The sequence below is a fragment of the Dipteris shenzhenensis genome, chromosome 30 (genome assembly GCF_047967505.1).
Source record: "Dipteris shenzhenensis isolate YYH24624 ecotype China chromosome 30, Dip_SZ_1.0, whole genome shotgun sequence".
Classification (NCBI taxonomy): Eukaryota; Viridiplantae; Streptophyta; class Polypodiopsida; order Gleicheniales; family Dipteridaceae; genus Dipteris; species Dipteris shenzhenensis.
This window is the reverse complement of record NC_141625.1, coordinates 10,702,258-10,728,002: the sequence shown is the minus strand read 5'-3', so window position 1 is coordinate 10,728,002 and position 25,745 is coordinate 10,702,258. Positions and strand designations below refer to the sequence as shown.

Here is a 25,745-nt window from a genome sequence, read left to right as displayed (position 1 = left end):
TCTCAGCCGCCAACTCAAACATATCCACGGCGAGAAAATGTCTGGTGCCCACACTGCTTGGCAACTCATACAGCAAATGAATGCCCCGTCCTAAGAGCAAGGATCACTGCACAAGCAAATCCACCGCCACGATTGTGGTGCCATATCTGCGTCGTCGGCGGCCATGATGAGAACAGTTGCATCTTCAACATGCGCAACAATCCGCCTCGACCACCACAATACCAAGCGGCACCCATGCCAGTATACAGGCAACCGACACTTGCACAAGCGTCCCCAGCTCCGAGGCTAAATCATGTTCCCGTTCGGACACAAGTCCCACAACTACTCAGGAATTCCGAATCCACGACCGTATCCAAGAGCACCAAATCCAGCTCCTCAGGCAGTTCCCATACATCAATTACAAGCCGAGGAAGTAGACTCGCTATTTGAGTATGAAGCAGAGTACCCAGTGTACTATGTAGAAGGTGCAGAGGGTCTCATACCTTGCAAAGGCAGTTCCCTCAAAATCAAAACCACCACCTCTTGAATGGTCCCCTGAGGGACTGGAAGGAGTATGTGCAGCACATGAACCCTTACTTGGAAACACCTTACCAATGGAAAAGTTACCCCACAGTTTCCAACGTAAGAAGTTTCGGAAATATAAGCCAACATGTGCGTATTGAGCTCAATCAAGAGACTTCAGAAAAAGAAAGAAAAGAAGAGCCTAACAAATTACTAAATGCAACTATGCCACCCAGTACACATGACACATGTCAAGCTAGTTCAACCCCATCAGAGGCCGATCTTCGAGAAGTGCCGCAATACTTTAAGAATTATACAAGTGGCAGCGCACCAATAGCAATGCCAAGACCAATCAGAGAATCTGAAGTTCAAGAAACTGATAGGATTGGAGAAAACTCCAATCTACGAGGCACCGGCAAAAACACGCACAATAAACCTCGCCCTTGAAGGGGAGGAAGAAAAGTTGGTTTTCATTGGGAAACAGCTCCGTCAAGAAATGAAATCAAACTCAAAGACCTCCTAATGGAATACCGTGACTGCCTAGCATGGTCATACAAAGAGATGAAAAGAATTTCACCAGAAGTGGCAGTTCACACGATCCCTATAAGGGAAGGTGCTCGCCCTAAGGTATGTGGACCTTATCGCACAAATCGTAAATATGGCACCATGGTTTATGACGAGCTGGAAAAACTCCTAGATGCCAGATTCATCTACGAGATAGAACACACTGATTGGGTTTCACCCATTGTCATTGTGCCTAAACGCAACAAGAAGCTCAGAATTTCCAATTAGGGATCACTACCCCCTACCCTTAACAGAAACAGTGTTGAAAAAGGTGGCAGGATCCGAAATATACAGCTTCTTGGATGGCTTCAGTGGCTATAACCAAGTGCAAATTGCTCCTCAAGACCAATCAAAAACAGCATTTGCTACAGAATGGGGTATTTTTGCATATAGAGTAATGCCATTCGGCCTTTGTAATGCCCCAGCCACATTCCAGCGAGTCATGTTCACAGCTTTCAAGTCATTTTTGAATAAGTTTTTACAGGTGTTCTTGGATGATTTGTGCATCCATTCAACCAAACAGGGCCAGTTCAGATGTCTGGAAGAAGTACTAATCAAATACAGGGAGTACGGCATCTCCCTAAATCCGACAAAATGCCAGTTCATGGTCACCCACGGAGTTGTTTTGGGACACATCGTCTCTCAACATGGGATTGCAACTGACATGGACAAAATCAAAATCATCATGGAATTGCTTCCTCCTATAAATTCCAAAGGTGTACAGGTCTTTATGAGACATGCCGGCTATTATAGAAGATTTATATTGCGGTATGCCATGATAGCTAGACCACTTTACAAATTATTAGTGGAGTACTTATGGACCGAAGAGTGCGACCAAGCCTTTGAGCTTTTAAAGTGGCGACTAATCACAGCACCCATCCTTATATCTCCCAATTGTGATATCGATTTTCATGTTCATACTGATGGATCCAAGTATGCAATTGGGAGTGTGCTTTGTCAACCTAGTGAACATAAGAAAGACTACCCCGTCTACTTCGCCAGTCGACAACTCAATGATGCAGAGATCAACTATACAACCACAGAAAGAGAAGCCCTAGCAATGGTGTATAGTGTAAAGAAATATCGGCACTATCTACTCGCAAATGATTTTGTCTTCTACACCGACCATCAAGCATTGCTTTATCTTGTGAACCGTCCGTGTACCACAGGAAGAATAACCAGATGGCTCCTCTTGCTGCAAGAATTCAACTTCAAAATTGTGGTCCGCAAAGGTGCCCAACACTACATTGCCGATCACATGTCTCGAGTCAAGACAGGAGAAGAAGCCACTGAAGTAGAAGATGACTTACTAGATGCCACACTATTTCAAATAGATGCTGTTCCAGAATGGTGTGGAGATATCATTGGGTACTTGATGGCAGGAAGACCACCCCCTGACATGAAAGCAGTAGATGCCAGAAAATTGATTCTAAAGGCTGCACCATATCAACTCATTGCAGGACAACTATACAAGATGGGCAAGGACCAGATATTAAGACGATGTGTAATGCCTCATGAGATCCTACCAATCCTGAGTGAAGTCCGTGAAGGCATTGCAGGAGGACACTTCTAAGGGGAAGCCACAGCAAGAAAAGTTCTCCTCGCAGGCTACTGGTGGCCAACACTGTGGGCAGATGCCTATGAATATGTAAAAGGCTGTGATGTTTGCCAACGAACTATTAAACCACAACACAAAGACTTCAATCCCCTAACAACAGTTGTTGCACAACAGCCATTTGAAAAATGGGGGATTGATTATGTAGGTCCCATACATCCAGCAGCAAAAGGAACACAAGCACGCTACATCATTGTGGCTACTGATTACTTTACAAAATGGGCTGAAGCTAAAGCAGTCAAAAAGGCAGATGCCAAAAGCACAGCAAGATTCTTATACGAACATGTGATCACCCGATTCGGATGTCCCATTGAAATTGTGTCGGATAGAGGCACACATTTTGTCAACGAGGTAATCCAAGAACTCTTGTCTGGCTTCATGGTCATTCATAGAAAAAGCACACTCTACTACCCCCAAGGGAATGGACTAGAAGAATCCACAAACAAAATCATATGCAATATCCTCACCAAGGTAGTAGAACCGCAGCGTTCTGATTGGGCAGAGAAACTGAATGCAGCCTTATGGGCATACAGAACCACATTCAGGTTAGTACAGGGAACACACCTTTTCAATTGGTGTACGGCCTTGAAGCCGTGGTCCCACTCGAATCTGTAATACCAAGTCTACGCATCGCAATACAAGAACGCATGGGTGATCATGAGTCCTTGAAAGAAAGGCTCTGTCAGTTGGAAAAGCATACAGAGACAAGACTAGTCGCTTATCATGCCATGACAACAGAAAAACGTAGAAGAAAGGCATGGTTTGACAGAAATCTGAAAGCTAAAGACATCAAGGAAGGCGACTTAGTCCTGTTCTACAATGCCAAAGTACACAAGGAAAAACTGAAGTATCTAAGTCAAGGACCCTACCGAGTACGAAAGATGAATCCCATCGAAGCTGTGCTACTTGAAACACTAGATGGAGTCCAATTCAACACAACAATAAACGGGAGCCGACTGAAGCGCTACTACATCAACACGCGAGCCATCCCCGACAAAAACGAAGATTTGGGAAACCAAGTCTTCCTTAGTTAGGATTAGATTGTATCACGAGCACTCACTTGCATATGTACGTCTTCGCACATATAGGTAGCCTCAATCGATTTTACCTAGAGCTCAGAAGTGATGATGAGTTCTAGCTGCCCTATGAAAATCTCAGTAAAAAAAGCATATAGTTAGTCCCTACTTAGCTACTAGGTCACGTGCACTCACACGCTTTCGCTTAGACACATAGATGATTGCATGAATAATTGTACCCCACACTTTCATTCCACACTCTCAAAGGATGTATTAACAAAAAAAAAAAAAAGGATCTCTCTCCCACACACAGACAGAAAGGTCATACATGCATGCCAATCAATTTAATTATCAATGGTACACTACATGTACATGGATGCAGGTTCAGAAAAGATGCCGCCACTATAGAGGATGCGCAGAAAGAGCCCACCGCCTCAACCACGGGACCCTCTCCAGAGTTCGCAGCCATCTACATCCTCTCAACCACGGAGACCACAGGCGTTCGTGGTCCAAAGCGATAGCTCCGAAGAAGATTCAGTGCATGTCCAAGCAGAACAAATGCCACCCCAGTCACAGCCGGCCTACACAACCGTTAACAAGGCCCAATCATTGGAACTTGTCTAGCCACCCACATCGACTTATGCTCTTTCCCCCTTCATCTCCACCTCCCCCTCTTCCCCTCCCCCTTCATCTCCACCTCCCCCTCTCCCCCTCCCCCTCCACCACCACCTCCCCTCTCCCGCTCCCCCTCCAACACCACCTCCCCCCTCCCCCTCTCACCCTCCCCTTCCACCCACCGTCCATTGTTCCGCAACAATCCCGTTACATCGAGAAAGACTTGGAGAGCGTTCAGGTGACCACTTCTCCCTGCTTTTCGATTTCAGTCTTTCAGGCAACGGCGCCAAATGTTGACTCTTTCCTACTGCTTTCGTAGGAAGAGATGGGTCTTCTATGTTGAAGGATTCCGAGGCTTTTTGTCACCTACAGATATGTTGGGATTGTCGTTGTAGTATATGTGTAGCTTAGGACCTCGAGTCGTGTTCCGGTGAGAGACGTAGGCTTAAGTGTGGTAAGCAAACAAAGTGCAAGCATGTGTAAAAGGCACGTAAACCATCGTTGTTGGGGTGATGAAGGCTTTCGCCTTCATTGGGCGTTGTAGGGTTTAGAAGGAGTTTAAGGGTTCAGAAGGAGGTTCCAGGGTTTAGAAAGAGTTCAAGGGTTCAGAAGGAGGATCCAGGGTTTAGAAAGAGTTCAGGGTTAGAAAGAGTTCCAGGGTTTAGAAGGAGGTTCCAAGGTTTAGAAGGAGGTTCCAAGGTTTAGAAGGAGTTCAGGGTTAGAAGGAGGATCCAAGGTTCAGAGTAGAGTACATGGTGGAGAACTCGTCTCCCTCGTAGATCATGGACTTTAAGGGTTTAGGAAAGCATAGGAGTGGGAGAGGAAGAAGGTGTAAGAGCATGGCTGAAGGAAGAGAGTGAGGAGGAAGGAGGAGGAGAGAAGAGGAGGAGGGAGGGGGAGGAGAGAGGAGGAGGAGGGAGGAGGAGGAGGAGGAGGAGGAGGAGGAGGGAGGACGAGGAGAAGGAGGAAGGAGAAGAAGGGAGGAGGAGAGAGAGAGGGTGGGTTGCAAGGTTATGACATGCTTTTGGACGTGCAGTGCAAGGAAGCATGGACACTTGAGACAAATGCTTGGAATACCAATGTAGACTCAACACAATGCCCCAAGAGTGTGGGCTTCATTCCATTATGGGGTATTTATACAAGTTGGAGAGCTTCTCTCTCTGCATGTAACACAAAGTCGTATCACAAAGTTGTAACACAAAGTTGTATCACAAAGTTGTAACACATTCTCTCTCTACATGTAGAAGTTGTAACACAAAGTTGTTACACAAAGTTGTAACATAAACTTGTAGCACAAACTTGTAACACAAAGTTGTTACACAAAGTCGTTACACAAAGTCGTAACACAAAGTTGTGTCTAGAAGTTGTAACACAAAGTTGTAACACAAAGTTGTATCACAAAGTTGTAACACCTTCTCTTTCTTCATAAGTTCATGTTGGCACAGAGTCAACATACTCCCGGATCCATTTGATTACCCGTCCTCGGGTTATGGCTTATTGCGATCGCGTACCTGGGTTGCCATGTTTTTAGTCCATGTTGGGGTAAAGGCACTGGCCACCCTATGTAAATAGTACTTTATGTTGTACTTTAGTGTAGGACACTTAAGTACACTAAGTACACATTTGTACTTAGATGTACTTAAGGGTTACTACCTTATCCATAATATATATGTGTGTACTTGGGGAGGTACCACTCACTCATTGTGATTATCCCCACTATTGTGTGTGAGCAGTGAGTCTCTCTACTCCCTACTCACTCTCTCCCTCACAATCTATCAACTGGTATCAGAGCCAACGGGCTCTCTCTTCCACTCCCTCCTCTCCCTAGCCTACCCCTTCCGTACGGACCGACCCGTACGGCCGTACGGACGGATCACGAACGGCGGCTGCAACGGCGGCGGATCGCGAACGGCGGCTGCAACGGCGGCTGCAAGTGCGAAGGGCGCGGCTGCAAGAGCGTAGGCAACGCGCAAAGGCACGGCTTCAGCGGCGGTTGCAAGGGCGCAGGGCGCGGCTGCACGGCGCAGGCAAAGGCTGCAAGGCGTGGCTGCAAGGCACAACGGCGCAGGCCATGACTGAAAGGTCGCAGGCGGCATACGCGTAGACAACGTGTTTCGAGAGCGGGTCAGCGAGCTGCAAGGACGATAGTCGTCGGCCAGGCCGTCGCCTCCTTCAGCCATACGCCTTCCACCTTCTCTCGTCCTTGTTTTGTGTATTCCAACATTTGGCCAGTGAAGGGTGACACTGTGTATGCATTGTCACTTGCAATGTGTATGCTTGATACTTGGACAGAAACACATGCTTTTGTCAGGAATGTGACACACACATGCAGTTGATGCCATTTACTGTGTCAATGCACGGAATGTGCTGCCAAATTCAAGGGGCTTTTGATGCTATTATGCTTGTGACAAATGCTTTAGCTTGTTGCTGCAAGTACAATCACATTTGGTACAGATTTGGTCGATTTTGACCAAGTTTGACTTTACTCAAATTTGGGGCTTTTGTAGCCTGTCCTGCAATTTGTCAAGTGGGAGCACTCTACATGCATCAGGCTATCTTGTGGAGCACTATTATGCTTTGAAAGTGCAAATTTGACTTACATTGTTTGGTCAAAGGTCAATCTCTCAAATTGGAGGTCACATCCCTGATTTTCTTCATGCATTCAAAGGGCTTTTGAGCCACCTTACTTCCAAACTGCAAATTCAGTTGGGGGGGAAGTTTATGAAGCATATGGAGGTCTAAAATCAGGGATTTTCATCAAAAATCAGAGATTTACAGTTACTGTTTTTTGACAGTCCGGGACTGTCAAACAGCAGGTTTGACCATATTTGACTATCAGAAAAGTCAAAAAGTACTGCTGTTTTTTTTTATTATATCAGTTCTGGATTTTTCTGGAGCGATTTGAAGCAGCTGTACCGCACCTTCGCCAGTGAAAAAAAAGCCAGGAACAGCTTGCTGTACTGTTTCTGCAGCAAGTGGGAGAAAAATATTCAGTTGGTTTTGTGCCACTGAAACAGTACCAAGTTCACTTTTGATCGTACTTCCGCTGCGGGGGAATTTTCTTGGAGTAACTAGTGCTTAATTGCACGACTATAGGGAGTCAAACTCTACTTTCTTTACCATGAGTTCCGGCAGCGACGTGTCGTCCTTGTTTCAGATAAAGAAGCTCGAAGGAGCTAAAAATTACGACATATGGAGGACACAATGCTACAATGTGCTGATGCAGAAGGACCAGTACAAGCCTATAAAGGAGAAGGGTGTTAAGCCCTCCAACGTTACTGATGAGCAGTGGGAGAAGATGGACGGCTTGGCCAGGTCGACCATTATGCTTACAGTTGTTGATTCACTGGTTGTAGGCATCAGGGATGAACCTACTGCGTGGGAGATGTGGCAACGTCTTGAGGATACTTATGCCAAGAAAAGTGCCACGGGAAAAGCTTACTGGCTAAAAAAGCTTGTTGGTCTTCAAATGAAGGAGGGGACAGCTATGTCCACTCACATTATTGAGTTTAACAGCATATTCAGCCAGGTGATCAACCAGGGGTTGAAGCTCGATGATGAGCTGAAAGCTACACTCATCCTATGTTCTCTACCTGAGTCATGGGACACATTCAGGACTTCTACCAGCAACTCAAAAGCCATTCTGTTATTTGCAGATGTGGAGAGTGCTCTTCTACAGGAAGAGATGAACAGAAAGAACAATGCTCTTGGGAAGTCAAATGCTTTGAATGCACGCAGCAGGTCCAAAACATGTGGAAAAGACAAAGAAAGAGAGAGGAGCAAGTCCCGCTCTAAGAGTGATCTTATATGCAACTATTGTGGCAAGAAGGGACATATTGAGAAAAAGTGTTTTCAAAAGAAGAATGACCAGAGAGCCAAAGAAGGCAAGGCTCAAGGCAAGTCTAAGGGCAAAGAAAAAGAGGAGCTGAATGTTACTTATGTTAGTGACAGTGACAGTGGACATGAGATATGTTTCACCTCTTCACTGGAGGCTCATACACTTCATGCTGGTGATGGATCAGATATGTTTTCCTGGATTATAGATTCAGGTGCTTCCTTTCATGTGACATCCTACAGAAATCTGTTTGTCAGATATGCAGGAGGGCAAAAGGGAGTGGTCTTTCTTGGTGATAACCATGCATGTTCTATCATTGGCATAGGTGATGTCAGACTTGTGCTTGAAAATGGCCAGCAGTTAATGCTCAAAGGGGTCAGGCATGTTCCTGAGGTGAAGAAAAACTTGATTTCCACAGGGTTGTTGGATGACGATGGTTATCATACCACCTTTGGCAGTCAGAAATGGAAAATCAGCAAAGGGGCAATGGCTATTGCCAGGGGTCCTAAGGTTGATACTTTGTACTCACTTCATGCTGGACATTGTCCGCATTCTGATGTAAATGCCACCGAGCTGCCAAAGATTTCATTGTGGCATAGCCGGCTTGGCCATATGAGTATTAAGGGAATGGAGCAATTGGCTCATTTTGGTTACTTGCCGAGTCTAAAATATTCAGATTTACAGAAATGTGAATTTTGTCTCTACGGTCGTCAAGTACAAATACCTCATAAGAGAAGGTCAGATCAGAAATTACAGCTCTTGGAGCTAGTACATACAGATGTGTGTGAGATGCCTACACTCTCTTTAGGAGGTTCAAAGTACATACTGTCATTCATAGATGACGCCACCCGCAAAGTGTGGGTTTACACTCTCAGGAAGAAGAGTGATACGTTCAAGGCTTTCACTAAGTTTGTTGCACTGGTCGAAAATGAGACAGGCAAAAAACTGAAAGCCTTACGATCTGACAATGGCGGAGAGTATTTGTCCAAAGAATTTCAAGAATTCTGTGAGGCAAAGGGTATTCAAAGGGTGTTGTCTGCACCATATGATCCTCCACAGAATGGTACAGCTGAAAAAATGTTCAGGACCATTCAAGAGAAAGTCAGATCCATGTTGTCACATGCTGCATTGCCCCACACATTTTGGGCTGAAGCTGTAAAGACAGCTGTGCACCTTATTAACAGGTCACCAAACAAGAGACTATGTGGTGGTGTGCCTGAACAGGCATGGACGGGCAAGCCTCCGTCTTACAAACACCTACGGGTCTTTGGTTGTGTCGCGTATGTGCATGTACGCAGGGAGGACAGAACTAAACTGGATCCAAAGTCTCTTAAATGCATATTCCTAGGTTACGGTGACAAAGGTGAGATGGGCTACAGGATTTGGGATCCCAAGAACAGAAAACTTATACGCAGCAATGATGTCGTGTTTGATGAAACCATCATGTTCAAGGAACCTGTTGTACAGCAGGGACCTTTAAAAGTAACTATTGATGATAACAGGCATCATGGGCAACACGAACAGGCTGTAAATCAGCCACAACAGCAGCATAACCAGCCATTAAATGATGCTGCAGCAGGTCCTAATGGACAGCCAGGTATGGCAGACGACATCCCAATGGATGAAGCACAGTTAGGTGATCCTCCTGACATGCAAATGCAGCCAGGAGACATGGGACAGCCACCTTATCAGGGTGATGAACAGGCTGGACAGCCAGCTCAAGACGATGGTCATTGGGTTAGAAGGTCATCTAGACCGACGCGGCAGCCAGAAAGATTTGTTCCAGGCATTGATTATTTGATGCTCACTGATTGTGGAGAGCCTTCATGCTACAGAGAGGCTAGGCAGAGGGCAGACAAGGTTCAATGGGATCTTGCTATGAAGGCTGAAATGGACAGCCTTCACAAGAATGGCACTTGGGAATTGGTATCCTTGCCTACTGGTAAGAAGGTACTGCCATGCAAATGGGTTTATCGACTTAAGGTCACACCTGGTGAAAAGCCAAGGCATAAAGCCAGACTGGTTGCCAAGGGGTTCAAGCAGGAATATGGTGTTGACTTTGACGAGATATTCTCTCCTGTTGTTAAGATGACAACACTCAGAACTGTATTAGCATTGGTTGCACATGCAGATATGGACTTGGTCCAAATGGATGTCAAGACAGCATTTCTTCATGGTGATTTACATGAGGAAATTTTTATGCAGCAGCCAGAGGGTTTTACAGTGAAGGGCAAAGAGAAGCTTGTATGCAAACTAAAGAAGAGTCTTTATGGTCTAAAGCAGGCACCCAGGGAATGGTATCATAAGTTTGATACATTCATGCGAACCCAGGGTTACAGGAGAAGTGACATTGATCACTGCTTGTATACCAAGAAAGCTTCAGATGGCAGTTTACTTATCCTCATTTTGTATGTGGATGACATGTTAATTGCTGGAAAATCTCATAATGAGATGAATGCCTTGAAAAAGAGATTGCACCAGACCTTTGATATGAAAGATCTTGGTGATGCCAACCATATATTGGGTATGCGGATACTTCGGGATCGGGAAAAGCGGTTGCTATACTTGTCTCAGAAGGAATATATTGGCAAGGTCTTGCAGAGATTTCACATGGAGGGGGGGAAGAGTATTGGTACTCCATTGCCTCCTTATGTGAAAATCAGTGCTTTGGACAGCCCTCAGACAGATGCTGAAAAAGCTGAGATGTCAAAGATTCCGTATGCATCAGCATGTGGCAGTCTCATGTATGCTATGGTTGCAACCAGGCCTGATATTGCATTTGCAGTGGGAGTGGTTAGCAGATACATGGCTAAACCTGGCAAAAAGCATTGGAATGCAGTAAAAGGTGTCATGAGATACCTGAAGGGTACACAGGACTTGTGTATATGTTTCGGCAGTCAAGATGCAAAAGTGCAAGGTTATACAGACTTTGATTATGCCGGTCACCCTGATACCCGGAAGTCTACTACCGGATACGTTTTCACTTTCACTGGAGGTGCAGTGTCGTGGGTATCTAGAATGCAGCAATGCATTACATTGTCTACCACAGAAGCAGAATACATTGCAGCCACTGAGGCATGCAAGGAGGCTATATGGCTATCTCGGTTAGTGGCAGATCTGGGTTATCCATTGGAGATTCCATTGTTGCATTGTGACAGTCAGAGTGCCATACAGTTGGCACGTAATCCTGTCTTTCATGCAAAGACGAAGCACATAGATGTGAAATATCACTTCATCAGGGAGGTGCTTGAAAACAAGCAAATTAAGCTTGTTAAGGTGCATACAGATAACAATCCAGCAGATCTGTTAACCAAAGGGTTAGCTGCAGAGAGGTTTGCACACTGCAGATCTCTTATGGGTATTGGTTGAGGCCAATATTCTTTCTCTCCTTGAGGGCACACTGCCTTTAAGTGGGAGGTTGTTGGGGTAAAGGCACTGGCCACCCTATGTAAATAGTACTTTATGTTGTACTTTAGTGTAGGACACTTAAGTACACTAAGTACACATTTGTACTTAGATGTACTTAAGGGTTACTACCTTATCCATAATATATATGTGTGTACTTGGGGAGGTACCACTCACTCATTGTGATTATCCCCACTATTATGTATGAGCAGTGAGTCTCTCTACTCCCTACTCACTCTCTCCCTCACAATCTATCAGTCCAGTGGCTGTGGAACTTGTGTCATGCCAGTCCATCCTGCTGTAGAGCCTTAGCACCATACAATTTTTGCGCAATTTCCAAGTAGCCTGTATCTACCATTTGCTCGAACAGAGATATGTGGCCTCCAAGGAGATCACTCTTTGATAGAATCGGCTGGTAATCTGAGCATCAATCCGTTCATTGGGATTAAAGCTGAGTGGAGGCAAATGGGAATCAAGGTAACATGGGACCTCCAGAATTAATACTAATGTTTTACAGAATATGGCACTTTGGCGAAGGAAGCGATCAATGTTGCCGCGCATTGTTTGTTCATGTTGCTGAAGTGCTCGGATCATGGTGCCTTGGATATTCCATTCGACACCAGAGTAGGGTTCGATCATTGGCCAATTAATGACTCGATCTTCAGCCAAAGTGTATATGTTGGCTTTCTATTTTTTACGCCGTGGAACTGCATAGAACTTGGGATGGGTTCTGAGACATGGAGGTGCCCGTAAGTACTCCTTTAAGAAGATTACATCAAAGAGCTTGGGACGGCGCCAATCACGTTGTGGATCCAATTTGCTAATCCAACCTTCACTTATTTGGTGCTGACGAAGATTGGTAGGAAAGTTACCCAGGGTCCATCCACCACGAGTTTTCATATCAGGATATTTGCTCCAAAATTCCTTGATGGGGTTACTGGGAAGTGGTATCTCATCAAAATCATACCCATCATTGGAACTTGGCATGGGTGTACGAATTGGATTATCCGGATCCTGATATTCAAAATCAAATACTGCATCATTTTCTACTGATGGAAGCACCAGAAGTGTCGGAGGTGATGACGGGGCCGGGAGAGAATCAGGGGACATGGGGGAGAAATATGACTGAGTGATAGTGGCGGAAGGGAGAGCAGAGGGGAGGGGAGGAAGAAATGGGCAAATGGTTTGAGCAGCTTGGTAATCCTCAAGGGTAGGATTAGCAAGGGAGGGGAAAAAGCTGGGTGTGAGGGGCTCGTAAGTTTGTGATTGTTGGGTAAGTTCAAAATGGTGAGAGGCATGAGCAAAGAGACGATGGAGGGAATAGATGTTAGGATGGAGCTCGGGGAAGATTAAGAGGGTGGTAGCAGCAAGGGGAAGTGAGCTTATGATGTTGACAGAAAGAGTAGTTAAATATGGGAAGTTGGATGTGAGATAGGCCTTGTCATCTTCCGACGCTTCTTTTTGCTGGTGCGATGGGATGATCAGCTGCATGGGTTGGTTGTCGGTTATGTCGTGCCGTGCGAATAGTAGGAATGGCCTTTGTAGCAATGGCAACAAACCTGCAATAACCCTGAGGGGAGGACTACCCATGAGGCAGACATATGTAATGAAAGCATCCGTCCTGAGAGTTATAAACCCGGCATGTGTAGACATGCAGAAGATATTCTTCTCATCTTCAGACAAGTCTTGACAGATTATGCACAGGGTTTTAATCCCGATGGATCGTTTCCAGTTGATTGTTAGATGAGCAGATATGATCCTGAGTTGGAGTTGCTTCCATTGGATAAGCACGCGTGCGTTGAGGTGATCTTCCACTTGTAGAGCAGCCACAAGCTCTTCGTACACCACGGTTGTGCATTGTAGTGGGCCGTCATTGGTGTTGTCTTCCAATGCCTCATTGTTGTGCACTAGCAATTGGAGTTCAAGCTTGGAGATGGCTATTTTTTGGGAGTGCATCTCATTCATCTTTTCTTTGTACTGATGGTAGATAGTTGTGTATGCCTCCTTAAGCTTTTTCATTTGCAAGGTGACCTTTGCTTCTTGAGGAATGTCTTCAGTGGTATTGGACCATTGGTCCAAGAACTGGGCTTGTGAAGTGCTGGCCTCTTGAACAGTAGCAAGTTACTCTTTTAAGAGTCGGCATTCCCTTGTAAGGTCATCAATGTTAAAGGCACGTATTGCCAAAGATTGTTTCATGTCTTCAAGCTTGTCTTTGCAATCTTGGAGCTCTTCTTCTTTGTGAATGAGAGTGAGTCGAGCTTGTGCCACTACCTCCGTTTGTTGCGCATGTGCTGATGTCAGGGAGTTATAGGAGCTCTGTAGGATTGCCATTGCTTCTACTGCTGCAGTCAGCTGTGTTTGACTTTGGTGAAGGCTGGAGATCACATCCCATACGGCCTTCTCTTGAGCTTGGAGAGTCTGGTTCATGCGCACGTCTTCTACCTCCTCCTCATCTATCTGTGCCCGAAGTGCCTTGACCTCTATGGCGATTGCCTGGAATTGGTCTTCGATTTCTGATGCTGTCTGCCTTTCCAATTCTCTTGCATATGCTTCCTTAGCCAAGCTAGTGAAGAGTTCTGACATTTGGATCATTTGGCTAGCTTGATGTTGGAGAATGACAGACGGTGATGAGGTCTGGCGATATTGCTGATACAAGTGGTGCCCATGTAGCCATCCGGAGGATTCTGTAGTACTTGGGGGAGGTTGTTCCAATGGCATTTCAGTTCCTTGTGTACAATAGTCATACTGCTGATCTGGCACTAGCTCTCCTTGGGGCTCATCGACTGGCATGGCGTCGATGGGCGGTTCGAGTGCTGATGTGGTCTCAAGCTCTTGTGCTGATCGTTCCTCAGGTTCGGCCACCCTTGTCTCGAGCTCGGGTTGGTGCTGTTGGTGGAGACTTAGGGGTTGCAGTTGTGCACCGAGCTTTAGCATTTCCTGGGGCAATTCCGCAATCCTGCTTTCCAGAATAGGTACTTCTGTTAAGGCATCTGTACTTATCGATGTGATAGCTGGAGCAGTTGATGACGGCTCCCATACTAGTGAGAAGGGTATGTCCAACTCCTCAATTGGCTTTGGAGACTGGGGCAGAGTCATTTCTCTTTCTTGTAGTTCTTTTTTTATGATTATAGCCAATAAGTGCGGAATTTTACATTTCTGGCCTGAAGAATCGAGTTTTTTGGTAAAGAAAATGACAAAGTGTTGGACCAAATGTTGGCTCTTTCCTACTGCTTTCGTAGGAAGAGCTGGGTATTTCTATGTTGCAGGGTTCCGAGGCTTTTTATCACCTACAGATATGTTGGGATTGTCATCGTAGTATATGTGTAGCTTAGGACCTCGAGTCGTGTTCCGGTGAGAGACGTAGGCTTAAGTGTGGTAAGCAAACAAAGTGCAAGCATGTGTAAAAGGCACGTAAACCATCTTTGTTGAGCTAATGAAGGCTTTCGCCTTCATTGGGGGTTGTAGGGTTTAGGAGGAGTTTAAGGATTCAGAAGGAGGTTCCAGAGTTTAGAAAGAGTTCCAGGGTTTAGGAGGAGGTTCCAAGGTTTAGAAGGCGTCCAGGGTTAGAAGGAGGATCCAAGGTTCAGAGTAGAGTACATGGTGGAGAACTCGTCTCCCTCGTAGATCATGGAGTTTAAGGGTTTAGGAAAGCATAGGAGTGGGAGAGAAAGAAGGTGTAAGAGCATGGGTGAAGGAAGAGAGTGAGGAGGAAGGAGGAGGAGGGAAGAGGAGGAGGGAGGGGGAGGAGAGAGGAGAAGGAGGAGGAGGAGGAGGAGGAGGAGGATGAGGAGGAGGAGAAGAAGGAGGAAGGAGAAGGAGGGAGGAGGAGAGGGAGAGGGTGGGTTGCAGGGTTGGAGGAGAGGGGAGAAGGGTTGCAAGGTTAGGACATGCTTTTGGACGTGCAGTGCAAGGAAGCATGGACACTTGAGACAAATCCTTCGAATACCAATGTAGACTCAACACAATGCCCCAAGAGTGTGGGCTTCATTCCATTATGGGGTATTTATACAAGTCTCTGCATGTAACACAAAGTCGTATCACAAAGTTGTAACACAAAGTTGTATCACAAAGTTGTAACACAAAGTTGTAACACATTCTCTCTCTACATGTAGAAGTTGTAACACAAAGTTGTTACACAAAGTTGTAACATAAACTTGTAACACAAACTTGTAACACAAAGTTGTTACACAAAGTCGTAACACAAAGTTGTCTAGAAGTTGTAACACAAAGTTGTAACACAAAGTTGTATCACAAAGTTATAACACCTTCTCTTTTTTCATAAGTTTATGTTGGCACAGAGTCAACAGATGGCAATAAAGGCGTGGGCCACTCTGAAGGATCTGTACGAGACAGACAGTACCTCCTGGATTTTGCTTCTCCTGCATCAACTCTACAATCTTGATATGGAAGAAGGAGATACGGTACATAGCCACTTGACGAAGGTCAAGGTGGTGAGGGATCAGCTGGCACCAGTTGGTCAGAAGACAGACTCATGCCATTTGGCCTTGATGGTACTGAGGAGACTACCTCGGAGTTTCAAAAGCTTTGTTACAACTGTGACAACAGGACAGAGAACCAAACCTCTGACGTTTGAGGAGTTGGGTCCATTACTACTACATGAGGAAGCTCGAGAGAAGCTCTACAACGAGGACAAAGACGATAAGGCGACGCTGGCGAAGGAAAGGGCAGCCTAACGGTGGCAGGTCCAAGACAGACGACTCTAACGACAAGGAGACTTCTAAGAGGAAGCAGAAGAAGAAGTGCTTCTACTGTGATACGCCAGGACATTTTGCAAAGGACTGCAGAAAGAAAAAGGCGAATCAGGAAAACAAAAAGGAGTCCGACTCGGATTCAGAGGGAGAGTCCAAAGCAAATGTGGTAATCAAAGAGTTGTTCCTGGTGACATCACCGAGTCTTAATGAGATCAGATATGTTGACCAAGAAATCACAGTGAGGATGTCTAACATAGAGATGTGGGTCGACGAGGAGTCAAATGCCTTTGTGAAGGTGAAGGACAGCATGGAGCGCTTGGTACCTTCCAGGTGCGTGGCTGTTGACACTAACACGAGGGTGGATTCCATGGAAAGCCCTGGGGTCTCTTGGTCATATTGATGCTGTACTTCAGAAGGGGACAGTAAAGGATTACACAGACTCTTGGTGGGTGCCTCATTGAGGTACAGGGTTTTTCTTTCAGAGCAAACAGACAGGTAGTACAACAGTCTCGTATGTACTTGATATTTTGCATTTGAGCCTTTATAGCATGCTGTGGAGAGACTCTGCTCTTCATTTGTCTCAGGTGATACGAGATTGGAAGGAATTGGCCTTCTTTAAAGGCAGAAGGGGAAGTATTGGTGCTTCTTCAAATCTCGAACGCAGATTGCTTGAAGGTGATGGACAAAGAGTACTGAAGCCGGAAGACTACCTGCTTGAGAACTCAGCGAGAGTTCATGATCCACGTAATCTGAAAATATTCATTGGTTGCAGATCTTGACAAAGGAAGGACGGGTTGAAACAGACCCTCAGAGCATGGTGCCTGGAAGACTCCAGGTTGTTCACTCATTATGTGGGGGATAACTGGAAGATAGTGACAACTGGATTGCTCGAGTTCGAAGGTGGGAACGTGACTGATAGCCTCCCCATCTGTAAGCCCTCATATGAGGAGAGCGTGGGGGAGGGAGACCTAGGCCAGGATGTGCCCAAGAGAAAAGAAAGAGAGGGGGCTGCCACATGGGCAACACCTCACATCAAAGAGACTAGCATGGATGCAACGGACCTATAGCAGATACCATTGTGCCATTATTCGGGGGTGATACCATTGTCTTTATCAGCATGGGAGTGGGTTTGGCCCATTGTCGTGATTGATCCACTTCTATGACCAGTCTGCATTGGGCTCTATCTACTTGAAATGCGCCGCCACTGGGAGACCTTGCTACGATCGATCAGGAAGCAGTAGGAGGGAACCAAACCACAGGATACAGAGGCTGACGAGACACAGCAGCATGTCACAGATTTCTATGCATTTGAATCAGCTCCAGGAGGAGGAGAAGCTAGCTAATATGTGGGCGGTATGGATTGCTCAGAGAGGCTACTCGTAACACGGAGAGCGACCAGAGCACAGTCGATTGAGGTCCGACCTCATCTGGCACAACATTATCTACACCCTGCACGCCAGCTGGGAGCATGGGACGTCATGTTCTCAAGTGACTGCTGAGAGGCAGACGAGTTTCTACAAGGCTTGGCTTGCAGATATCTTCTATGTATTTACGGCTCAGTGAATATACTGGTTGACAACGAGTTTTCTTTTTCTAGCATTTCTTCCACAATCAGTTCCCCCTATTGACTAATTTGTGTGATTGGTTTTTTCAACCATTAATAGAAGGTCTTTTCTTTGGAGCTCTTCATCAAGCATATGCTTCTTTGGAAGAGTTGTAGCTCTTCATGTGGTCACTTGTGAAGGGTTGTGCTATTTCATCGAAAGGCCATACCCTTCGACAAGTGTCCCTTCATTCAATCATCCATAGTCTAATGTTTAAGAAATGAATTATCGTGACACATTTAAGAGCTCGCAAGTCAAGCACTAATTGTATTTTCTAATAGACTGATGAGAAAAAACTGGGTGCATGCAAAAGGTGAATGGGAGAGAAAAAGGAGGGGGGGGGCGAACAATACAATTGTTTGAGGCTGTAGTTCTTGCAAAGATTCAAATTTAAAAAAACTTGGCAAGCCTTGTAATAAGCTGTGGCTAAGAACTCACTTCCAAATCCATGCCAAAAAATATGAAAAAAAGCAGAACTATACCCGTAGACGAGAAACTTCTCCGAGTTGCATGTCCATTACTCCTTCATCCCAACCTACTTCAAAATATTCCAATTAAAACTCCAATTAAGAAAGACAATGACACAAGAATTGATTTTACAAACTTCTTTAAGCAGACACCTTGTCAACCCAAATTATACTATCATGAAGCAATAAAAACTCGGAGCACAAGCGCAGATATGCTTTAATGAGAGAGTAGCAAGAGTCCAGATTCTTAGACAGACACACAAGCTGAAGGTGCAAGAATTTGGATATCTTTGGAGCTTACTCGAACCCAGCTCAAACAAAGAGACATTGAACTCACTAAAGTGAAGGAAGCACGCAAGGAGGGTAAATGGGCGGGCTACCGGGATGGACTAGCTTTGATTCGAGATTTCAAATCTAAACCCAAAGACTCTCGGTCTTAAACTGATGTTTATTAATCCGGCTTTCTAAGATAGTATTTAGTACTTAGTTATGCATCTAATAATTGGGGCTGACTTGCCTTGAGCGCTCCCTCAACTCTCTGGGTATCCAGATATATTTGCAACTTTTTGGTGTGTACTTTGTACATATATATATATATATGTATCCCATAGGCCCGTGAGGTCTTCCGAGGACGTTAATATACTCTCTCTCTCTCTCTCTCTCTCTCTCTCTCTATGAAAGAAAGAATGAAATCTAATGAATGAAATATTTAAAACATAAAACTAAAGGAACCACTTGCACTTATGTACCACTTGTAAGAAAACAATACAACGTCTGTCCTCAACAAATAACAGGATCTCGTACACAAGAGAGAAAAACGGATAGTATGGAGATTCAAAATTTTGATTACTGTAGACCTGATACAATAGATGGCGCTGCCTCCCAACCGTGCGTTCCTGTGAAAGAAGCTTCGATGGCAAGCTAGAAACAGTAGAGGACGGCGTCTGTCCTCAACAAATAACAGGATCTCGTACACAAGAGAGAAAAACGGATAGTATGGAGATTCAAAATTTTGATTACTGTAGACCTGATACAATAGATGGCGCTGCCTCCCAGCCGTGCGCTCCTGTGAAAGAAGCTTCGATGGCAAGCTAGAAACAGTAGAGGACGGAGGCTGGATGCTATGGAATCAGGGTTGCTGTAGCCAGTGATTAAATGGGTTTCACGGGCTTGCTCTTATATAGCTACCAGTCGTAGTCAGTTAGACCCAATTTGGTGACCGACCCAGTCCGCCCAAACCGGCCGACTGGGGGTCAGTCCCGAAATAGGCCACCGACCACACAATAGAACCGGTGCGCTAAATAGAGCCATCCGGGATCATCTGGGGCTCCAAACGGGCCCCGTAACCCGAGAGTGGGCTGCTTCGAAAAATGCTTCGTCTACCCTCAGTGCGGTCAATCATGGGATGCCTTCCCACACTTGCATGTAGCCTAGTTGACAGTGTGCCAACTCCGTCCAGCCATCAGGCCACACATGGCCCCCATCTGGTGTCAAACCGGGACCTACCGGATAACCAAGCTACTCAAATACCTTCTCCTCATATGGGGGGCTTACAAGTAGAGTTAGCTGGTCCCGCGTAGTTACATGAGAGTGGAGCATTGACATCTAACACCCCCCCTCAATGTCCACCCGCAAGTGAACTTACTTTTTTGGACCAATGCCGAGTCGATGAAGATGCCTCTCTAGCAAGTCTCTTCCCAGAGCCTTCGTGAAGATGTTCGCAGCATTCTCTGTAGTCGGACAGTACACCAAGTCGACCTCTCCATCCATGATGAGCTCGCATACAAAGTGATATTGAATCTCAATGTCTTTTGTGCGAGCGTGGAACACAGGGTTCTTTGCAATCGCCATGCAACTCTGATTGTCACATGATAACTGCATAGGCTTGTTCTGCACTGCACCCATGTTCTCTAAAATCCTCCTCAACCACACTGCCTCGCACGAAGCAAAGCATGCTAATTTGTACTCAGCCTCGGTAGAAGAAAGAGCAACTGTGGGTTGCTTCTTACTGACCCATGACACAGCTCCAGATCCAAGTGAGAAACAGTAACCCGTCACTGATCTCCTGCTGTCCACGTCTCCTGTCCAATCCGAGTCACAGAATCCGGTCAAGATGTTGCCCTTGGTATAGGTGATGAAGATATAAAAGTTTGCATCAGATGGGCTCCTCTTGAACCCATTTTACAGAAAGTAGGCATCAATTCGCTGTTACCACGCTCGTGGGACCTGTTTCAGCCCGTAAAGTTCCTTCTTCATTTTACAGACTTTACCTTCTGAACCGGGGATCACAAAACCTGGTGGTTGTTCCACATATACCTCCTCCTTGAGATCACCATTCAGAAAGGCGAATTTTACATCCATCTGAAACACGAGCCAACTTCCCTGAGTAACTAAAGCCAAAACGCTGCGAATTTGACACATCCCAGCACTCCTGAAACCTCTGATCTGCAAAACAAACACACACCACGTGAGAACTGAGCAGGCTGCTCACCACCCAACCATGACATCTACGGGATGTGATCCCGAATCAAGAGATGTCCCCTCCGAGCCACGAGCTGAGCTACTGGCACGAACTCCCAATCAGATCCACACCAGCCTGGTGTCCCATACCACCAGGTGGCGCTGTGAAGCCCTGGATCTGCCACTGGGCCTTGGGCTACGCTAAGATGCAGGTGCGCGTCCGCGACTCAATCCAGGAACAGACCTGGCACCTGGGAACGAAACTTGCTCCCAACTGCACACTGAGAACTGAACCCTCTGGGCCCCTTTTATAGACTCGGGCCTCGAGCACCAAAAATAGCAAAGACCTATAAATAGTTCGTACCCTTGCCACTCAACCCGAGAATCAAGCCTGCCTAGCTCTAAGCCTCCCCAGGCTACCTAAGCTAGTCCTGTGTACCTAGTACACGTCAGATAGCAATCCGTGCACATGACATACTCCCCCTCCACTAAGAACTCACTCCTGAGTTCGCTAAAAAACCCGGAAACGTTCTCTGGAGGTTTTGTAATGTCTCCCATGTTGCATCCTCCTCAACACGATCCTTCCACTTGATCTTGTATTCCGTGATAGATCGATTGCGAATCTGTCTGTCACGAAATTCAAGAATACACTCAGGTTCGTGTGAAATAAAAGTCAAATCTGTAACTTCTATTATCTCGTGAGGAGAAACAAGTTGATCTTCCACACCCAAAGTCTACTGACATAAAAGACTGGATGTACTTTAACATCAGGATGCAATTCTAGTCGATATGCAACTGGTCCAATTCTTTTAATGACCTTGAATGGACCACAGTATCTTGGGGATAATTTCGGAACCAAACCAGTACTTAGGCTCTTGGATTCCTTCGGAATTCGCAAATATACTATCGTTCCTTCAGAGAACTCTCTAGGTGAACGATGTCTATTAGCATAAAATCTGTCCCGATCTTGGGCACTTCTAATAGACTCCTTGGCAAACTGCAACATTTCCTGCATGTCTTGCAAGAAGTTCTTAGCAACATCATTTTGAATCCCTTTTAACCCAACCATAACTGGTGACTTAGGTTGAAACCCGTACATAAGCATAAAAGGACTGTAACCAGTACTAGAATGCTTTGCACTGTTGTAAGCAAATCTTTTCATTCCGGAACAGCAAGCCGTTCCTAATCATCCACTGACCTCCTGCCGCCTGTACCGTAGGTGACACAATCCCTGAGTCCTGGTCAACCATGGAGCTCCCATCCTAGACTCTCTGCCAATAAGAACTGAAATGACTATCACTTGCGTATAGCCCTCTCAAGGATTAAAATAGGTCTGAGGATATTTCCGTAAATGACAGAGCATTTATAAACTTAACTCGACTTAAGGCATCCGCCACACTATTCAACGAACCCTTACGATAACGTATTTCAAAATCAAAATCTTGCATTAATTCTGCCCATCTAGCTTTCCTTCCCCTCAATTATGATCCATCACACACATACTTAATTGACTGATGATCAGTCAATACAAGGAACTTTGAACCATACAAGTAGTGTCTCCAAACCTTAAGAGCATACACTACAGCATAAAGTTCCTTCTCGAGTGTGGGCCAACGATATTGAGTGTCGTCTAGCTTCTTACTCTCGAAAGCTACAGGTCTGCCCTCTTGGAATAGAGCTGCCCCAATCGCATAATCACTCGCATCGGCCTCCAAAACATAAGGCCGGGTAGGATCGGGTAATGCAAGAACGGGTGCTTCCTTGATAGAACACTTCAAGGTTTCAAAAGCCTTGTTCATTGCATCATTCCAAGGGATCGGCTGGGTGGACCTGCGTCCACGACCTTTCAATATGTTAGTCAATGGTGCCGTGATGTGTGAATAATCACGCACAGACTTCCGTAGAAATACCGTAAATCCTAGGAAAGAACGAAGTTGTTTCATAGTCTGAGGGATAGGCCATTCTAAAACCTTCTGGATACGATCCAGATCAATGCTAATACCTTCAGAAGAAATCTTGTGTCCTAAGTAAATGATCTCCTTCATAAAGAAGTCACATTTACTCATCTTGGCATAAAGCTTATGCTGTCTTAGAATAACTAAGACAATCCGGAGGTGTCCGATGTGATCCTCCAGCGTTCGACTATATACCAAGATGTCATCTAAGAACACTACAACAAATTTGCCCAGAAAATCCCTGAACAAATCGTTCATCATCTGCTGAAAAGTAGCAGGAGCATTGGTCAAACCAAAAGGTAATACGAGGAACTCGTAATGACCATACCTAGTGCGGAATGCGGTCCTATCTATGTGTTTAGCATAGATACGGATTTGGTGATAACCCGTACGCAAATCAATCTTAGTGAAATACTTCGCTCCGGCCAAACGGTCTATCAAATCATCGGAACGAGATAAAGGATAGCGGTTCTTAATTGTGACTTTATTTAATCGTTTATAATCTATACACATTCTCCAGGAAGAATCTTTCTTCTTTCTTAAGAGGACAGGTGCACCCCAAGGTGATTTACTTGGGCGGATATAGCCCATATTCAGGTAATCCTGAAGCTGTAAAGCTAACTCATCCTCCTCTACCTGGCTCATCCTATAAGGTGGTACACTGATAGGTTGAGCCCCTGGGACTAAGTCTATGCGAAGATCTACTGCCCGTTCTGGAGGTAAACCTTCCGGCAGTTGAGCTAGGAATACGTCCTTAAAATTATCTAACAACATTCTCAATTCACGGTGTTCAAACACACTTAATTCATTTTTGTTAATTACAGAAACAACAAATGAAGAAAGTGGAATCAAAACACACTGAATACAAAATTGGGTGTCCTTATCTACAAAAGAAAGCGTATGCTCCGTCCATCCGATCTGAATATTGTGCGATCTGAATATTGTGGGTTTTAAACCACTCTATCCCGATCAACAAGTCTACATGCTCCAGATGCATAACATAACATGTAAGAGCTCCCGTGTAGGCCTGAATCCGGATAGGAAGCGCGTCAACCTTGCGATCCCAAAACTGCTTCCCAGCTGGAAGCTGCACCTCATAGGTGTGGTCGCTAGGTACTGTGGACAGCCCCATCTTCTGCACAAATTTGTAATTAACAAAATTGTGAGAGCTGCCCGGATCAAAGAGAATGTGAACCTGTTGGTCCATAACTTCTCCATAAACTCGGAAAAGATCATGGGAACCAAACAACGAAGTATTGAAAGTACAATTACAAGAGAGTGGGCAGGTAATGACATTTACAGAAATACCTATCATCGAGACTTGGTTCGCTCCCTTGGCTGTGGTACGTGGACCCGCCTGGAGCTTCGGTCCAAGCACCAACTTTTGGTTCTTGCGCTTTGGACACTCATTCTTGGTGTGGTCCCGCTCCTCGCAATAGAAGCATCGTCCTTCTTTCTTGAGCCTCAAAGTACGAAGGAAACGGGCTTTACCATTCTTTGCCTGAGTTAAGTGTTTCTTGGAGGCGTTGCCCGTAGACTTCGTCTCCCCAGTACCAGTCGTAGGCTGAAAGAACTTGCGTTTGTTCTTTCCACTCGTGTCGAAAACTGTAGTTGCTTTAGCACCGGCCATGGTATCATCATAAATGCGCGCATAATTCATGGCCTCTTGCAATGTTGTGCATTTGTTGTTCTTTATTTGCAACTTGTATGAATCTGGCAAACCATCCACGAAGAAACCTAACAAGGTCACTGGATCCATCTTTGTGGCCCTGGTTTGCAGATCCCGAAATCTCTGAAGATAAACTTTGAAGGACAACTTTAGCTTTGACATATCGAGGGCTTTAAGCTTGCCAACGATATCATAATCGTCCTCCTTCTTCAGGAACTCCTTCCTGAAGATCCCTTCGAAATCTGTCCATGTATCCGGCTTAGGCTGGAGTTCCTTCTACCATAGCAATGCTTTACCTGACATGAACCCCGCTGCAAGCTGGATCTTCTTCTCATCTGGGTATGGATGGAACTGGAAGTGTACCTGCCACTTGTGTAACCAAGTGTCAACTACCTCCTTTGTTCTCGACTTTTGGTCGCCCGGAAAAGGGTCTGGAGTTATATTCGGGCCTAGCACTGAAGCCATGGCATCCACATGTGTGAGTGCCTGCACAGTGCTAGCCAGAAGGGTGAGAGTAGCTTGAATCCCCTGGAGTTGCTGTGTCAACCCCATTTGATTTGCATTGACCTGCTCAAATTTTCCATCTAGAGCAATCGTAAATTCACTGAAGGCCTTTTTGGTTATCAGGTCATCGTAGAGACCCTGATCCTCCTCTCCCACAGGAGTGTAATCCAGATCCAGCTCTCCCATGGTGAACTCGAGATTTGTAGAATCAGACATAGCTGAAATCTGATTTGAATATAAACTGAGAGAAATAACTGACTGAACCGAAGCAAAAAGGAGAATGGAGCAGAGGAAAACCGTCCCAAGAGATGCCGACGGAAAGAGATGCTGGAACCTGGCGAACCGGAAGCCCACGAATCTCGAGACCTCGCTGAACCCGCTACCGGATGCACGTGCGAAATCCTGCAGCAACCGTGCTGCTGATGTGGTTGTACGGTCTGCTGATGCAGGCCGTACAGGTTCTGACGGAGGCCGTACAGGTGCTGACGTGGACTGTACGGCGTCCGTACAGTCTACGGGTACCGGCTCGGGGCAGGAGGTGCTGACGCAGGCAGGATTCGCTGCTGCGGGTACCGTACAGATGGCGCTGGCTGACGCAAGCAGTGTACGGCTGATGACGTAGGCTGGCGCAGATTGTACGGTGCAGTTGCAGATCCGTACGGTGCTGATGCAGAGCCGTACGGTTGGTGATGGCTGACGTAGGCTGCGTACAGTGGCTGACGCAGGCTGGCGCAGGTAAGGACAGGCTGAAGCAGGCAGGCTCGCGATTCGAGGAGCTGCTTCAAGGCTCTAGGCTAGGCTGTGGGTAGGCTGGTACCCTGCC

The 25,745-nt window shown here is 45.8% G+C and overlaps 1 protein-coding gene across 2 annotated transcripts in view; it reads right to left on the bottom strand.

The window, feature by feature from the left end:
• FKBP12 (FK506-binding protein 12) overlaps positions 1-25,745 on the bottom strand; it is an 88,555-nt gene that overhangs the window by 45,171 nt on the left and 17,639 nt on the right. The window contains exon 4 of one of the 2 annotated variants that reach the window (XM_087401745.1): positions 18,350-18,405. In XM_087401745.1, the coding sequence (XP_087257871.1) occupies positions 18,350-18,405 (56 nt within the window). The remainder of the gene's footprint in view (positions 1-18,349; positions 18,406-25,745) is intronic. The other variant, XM_087401746.1, reaches the window with a different exon arrangement.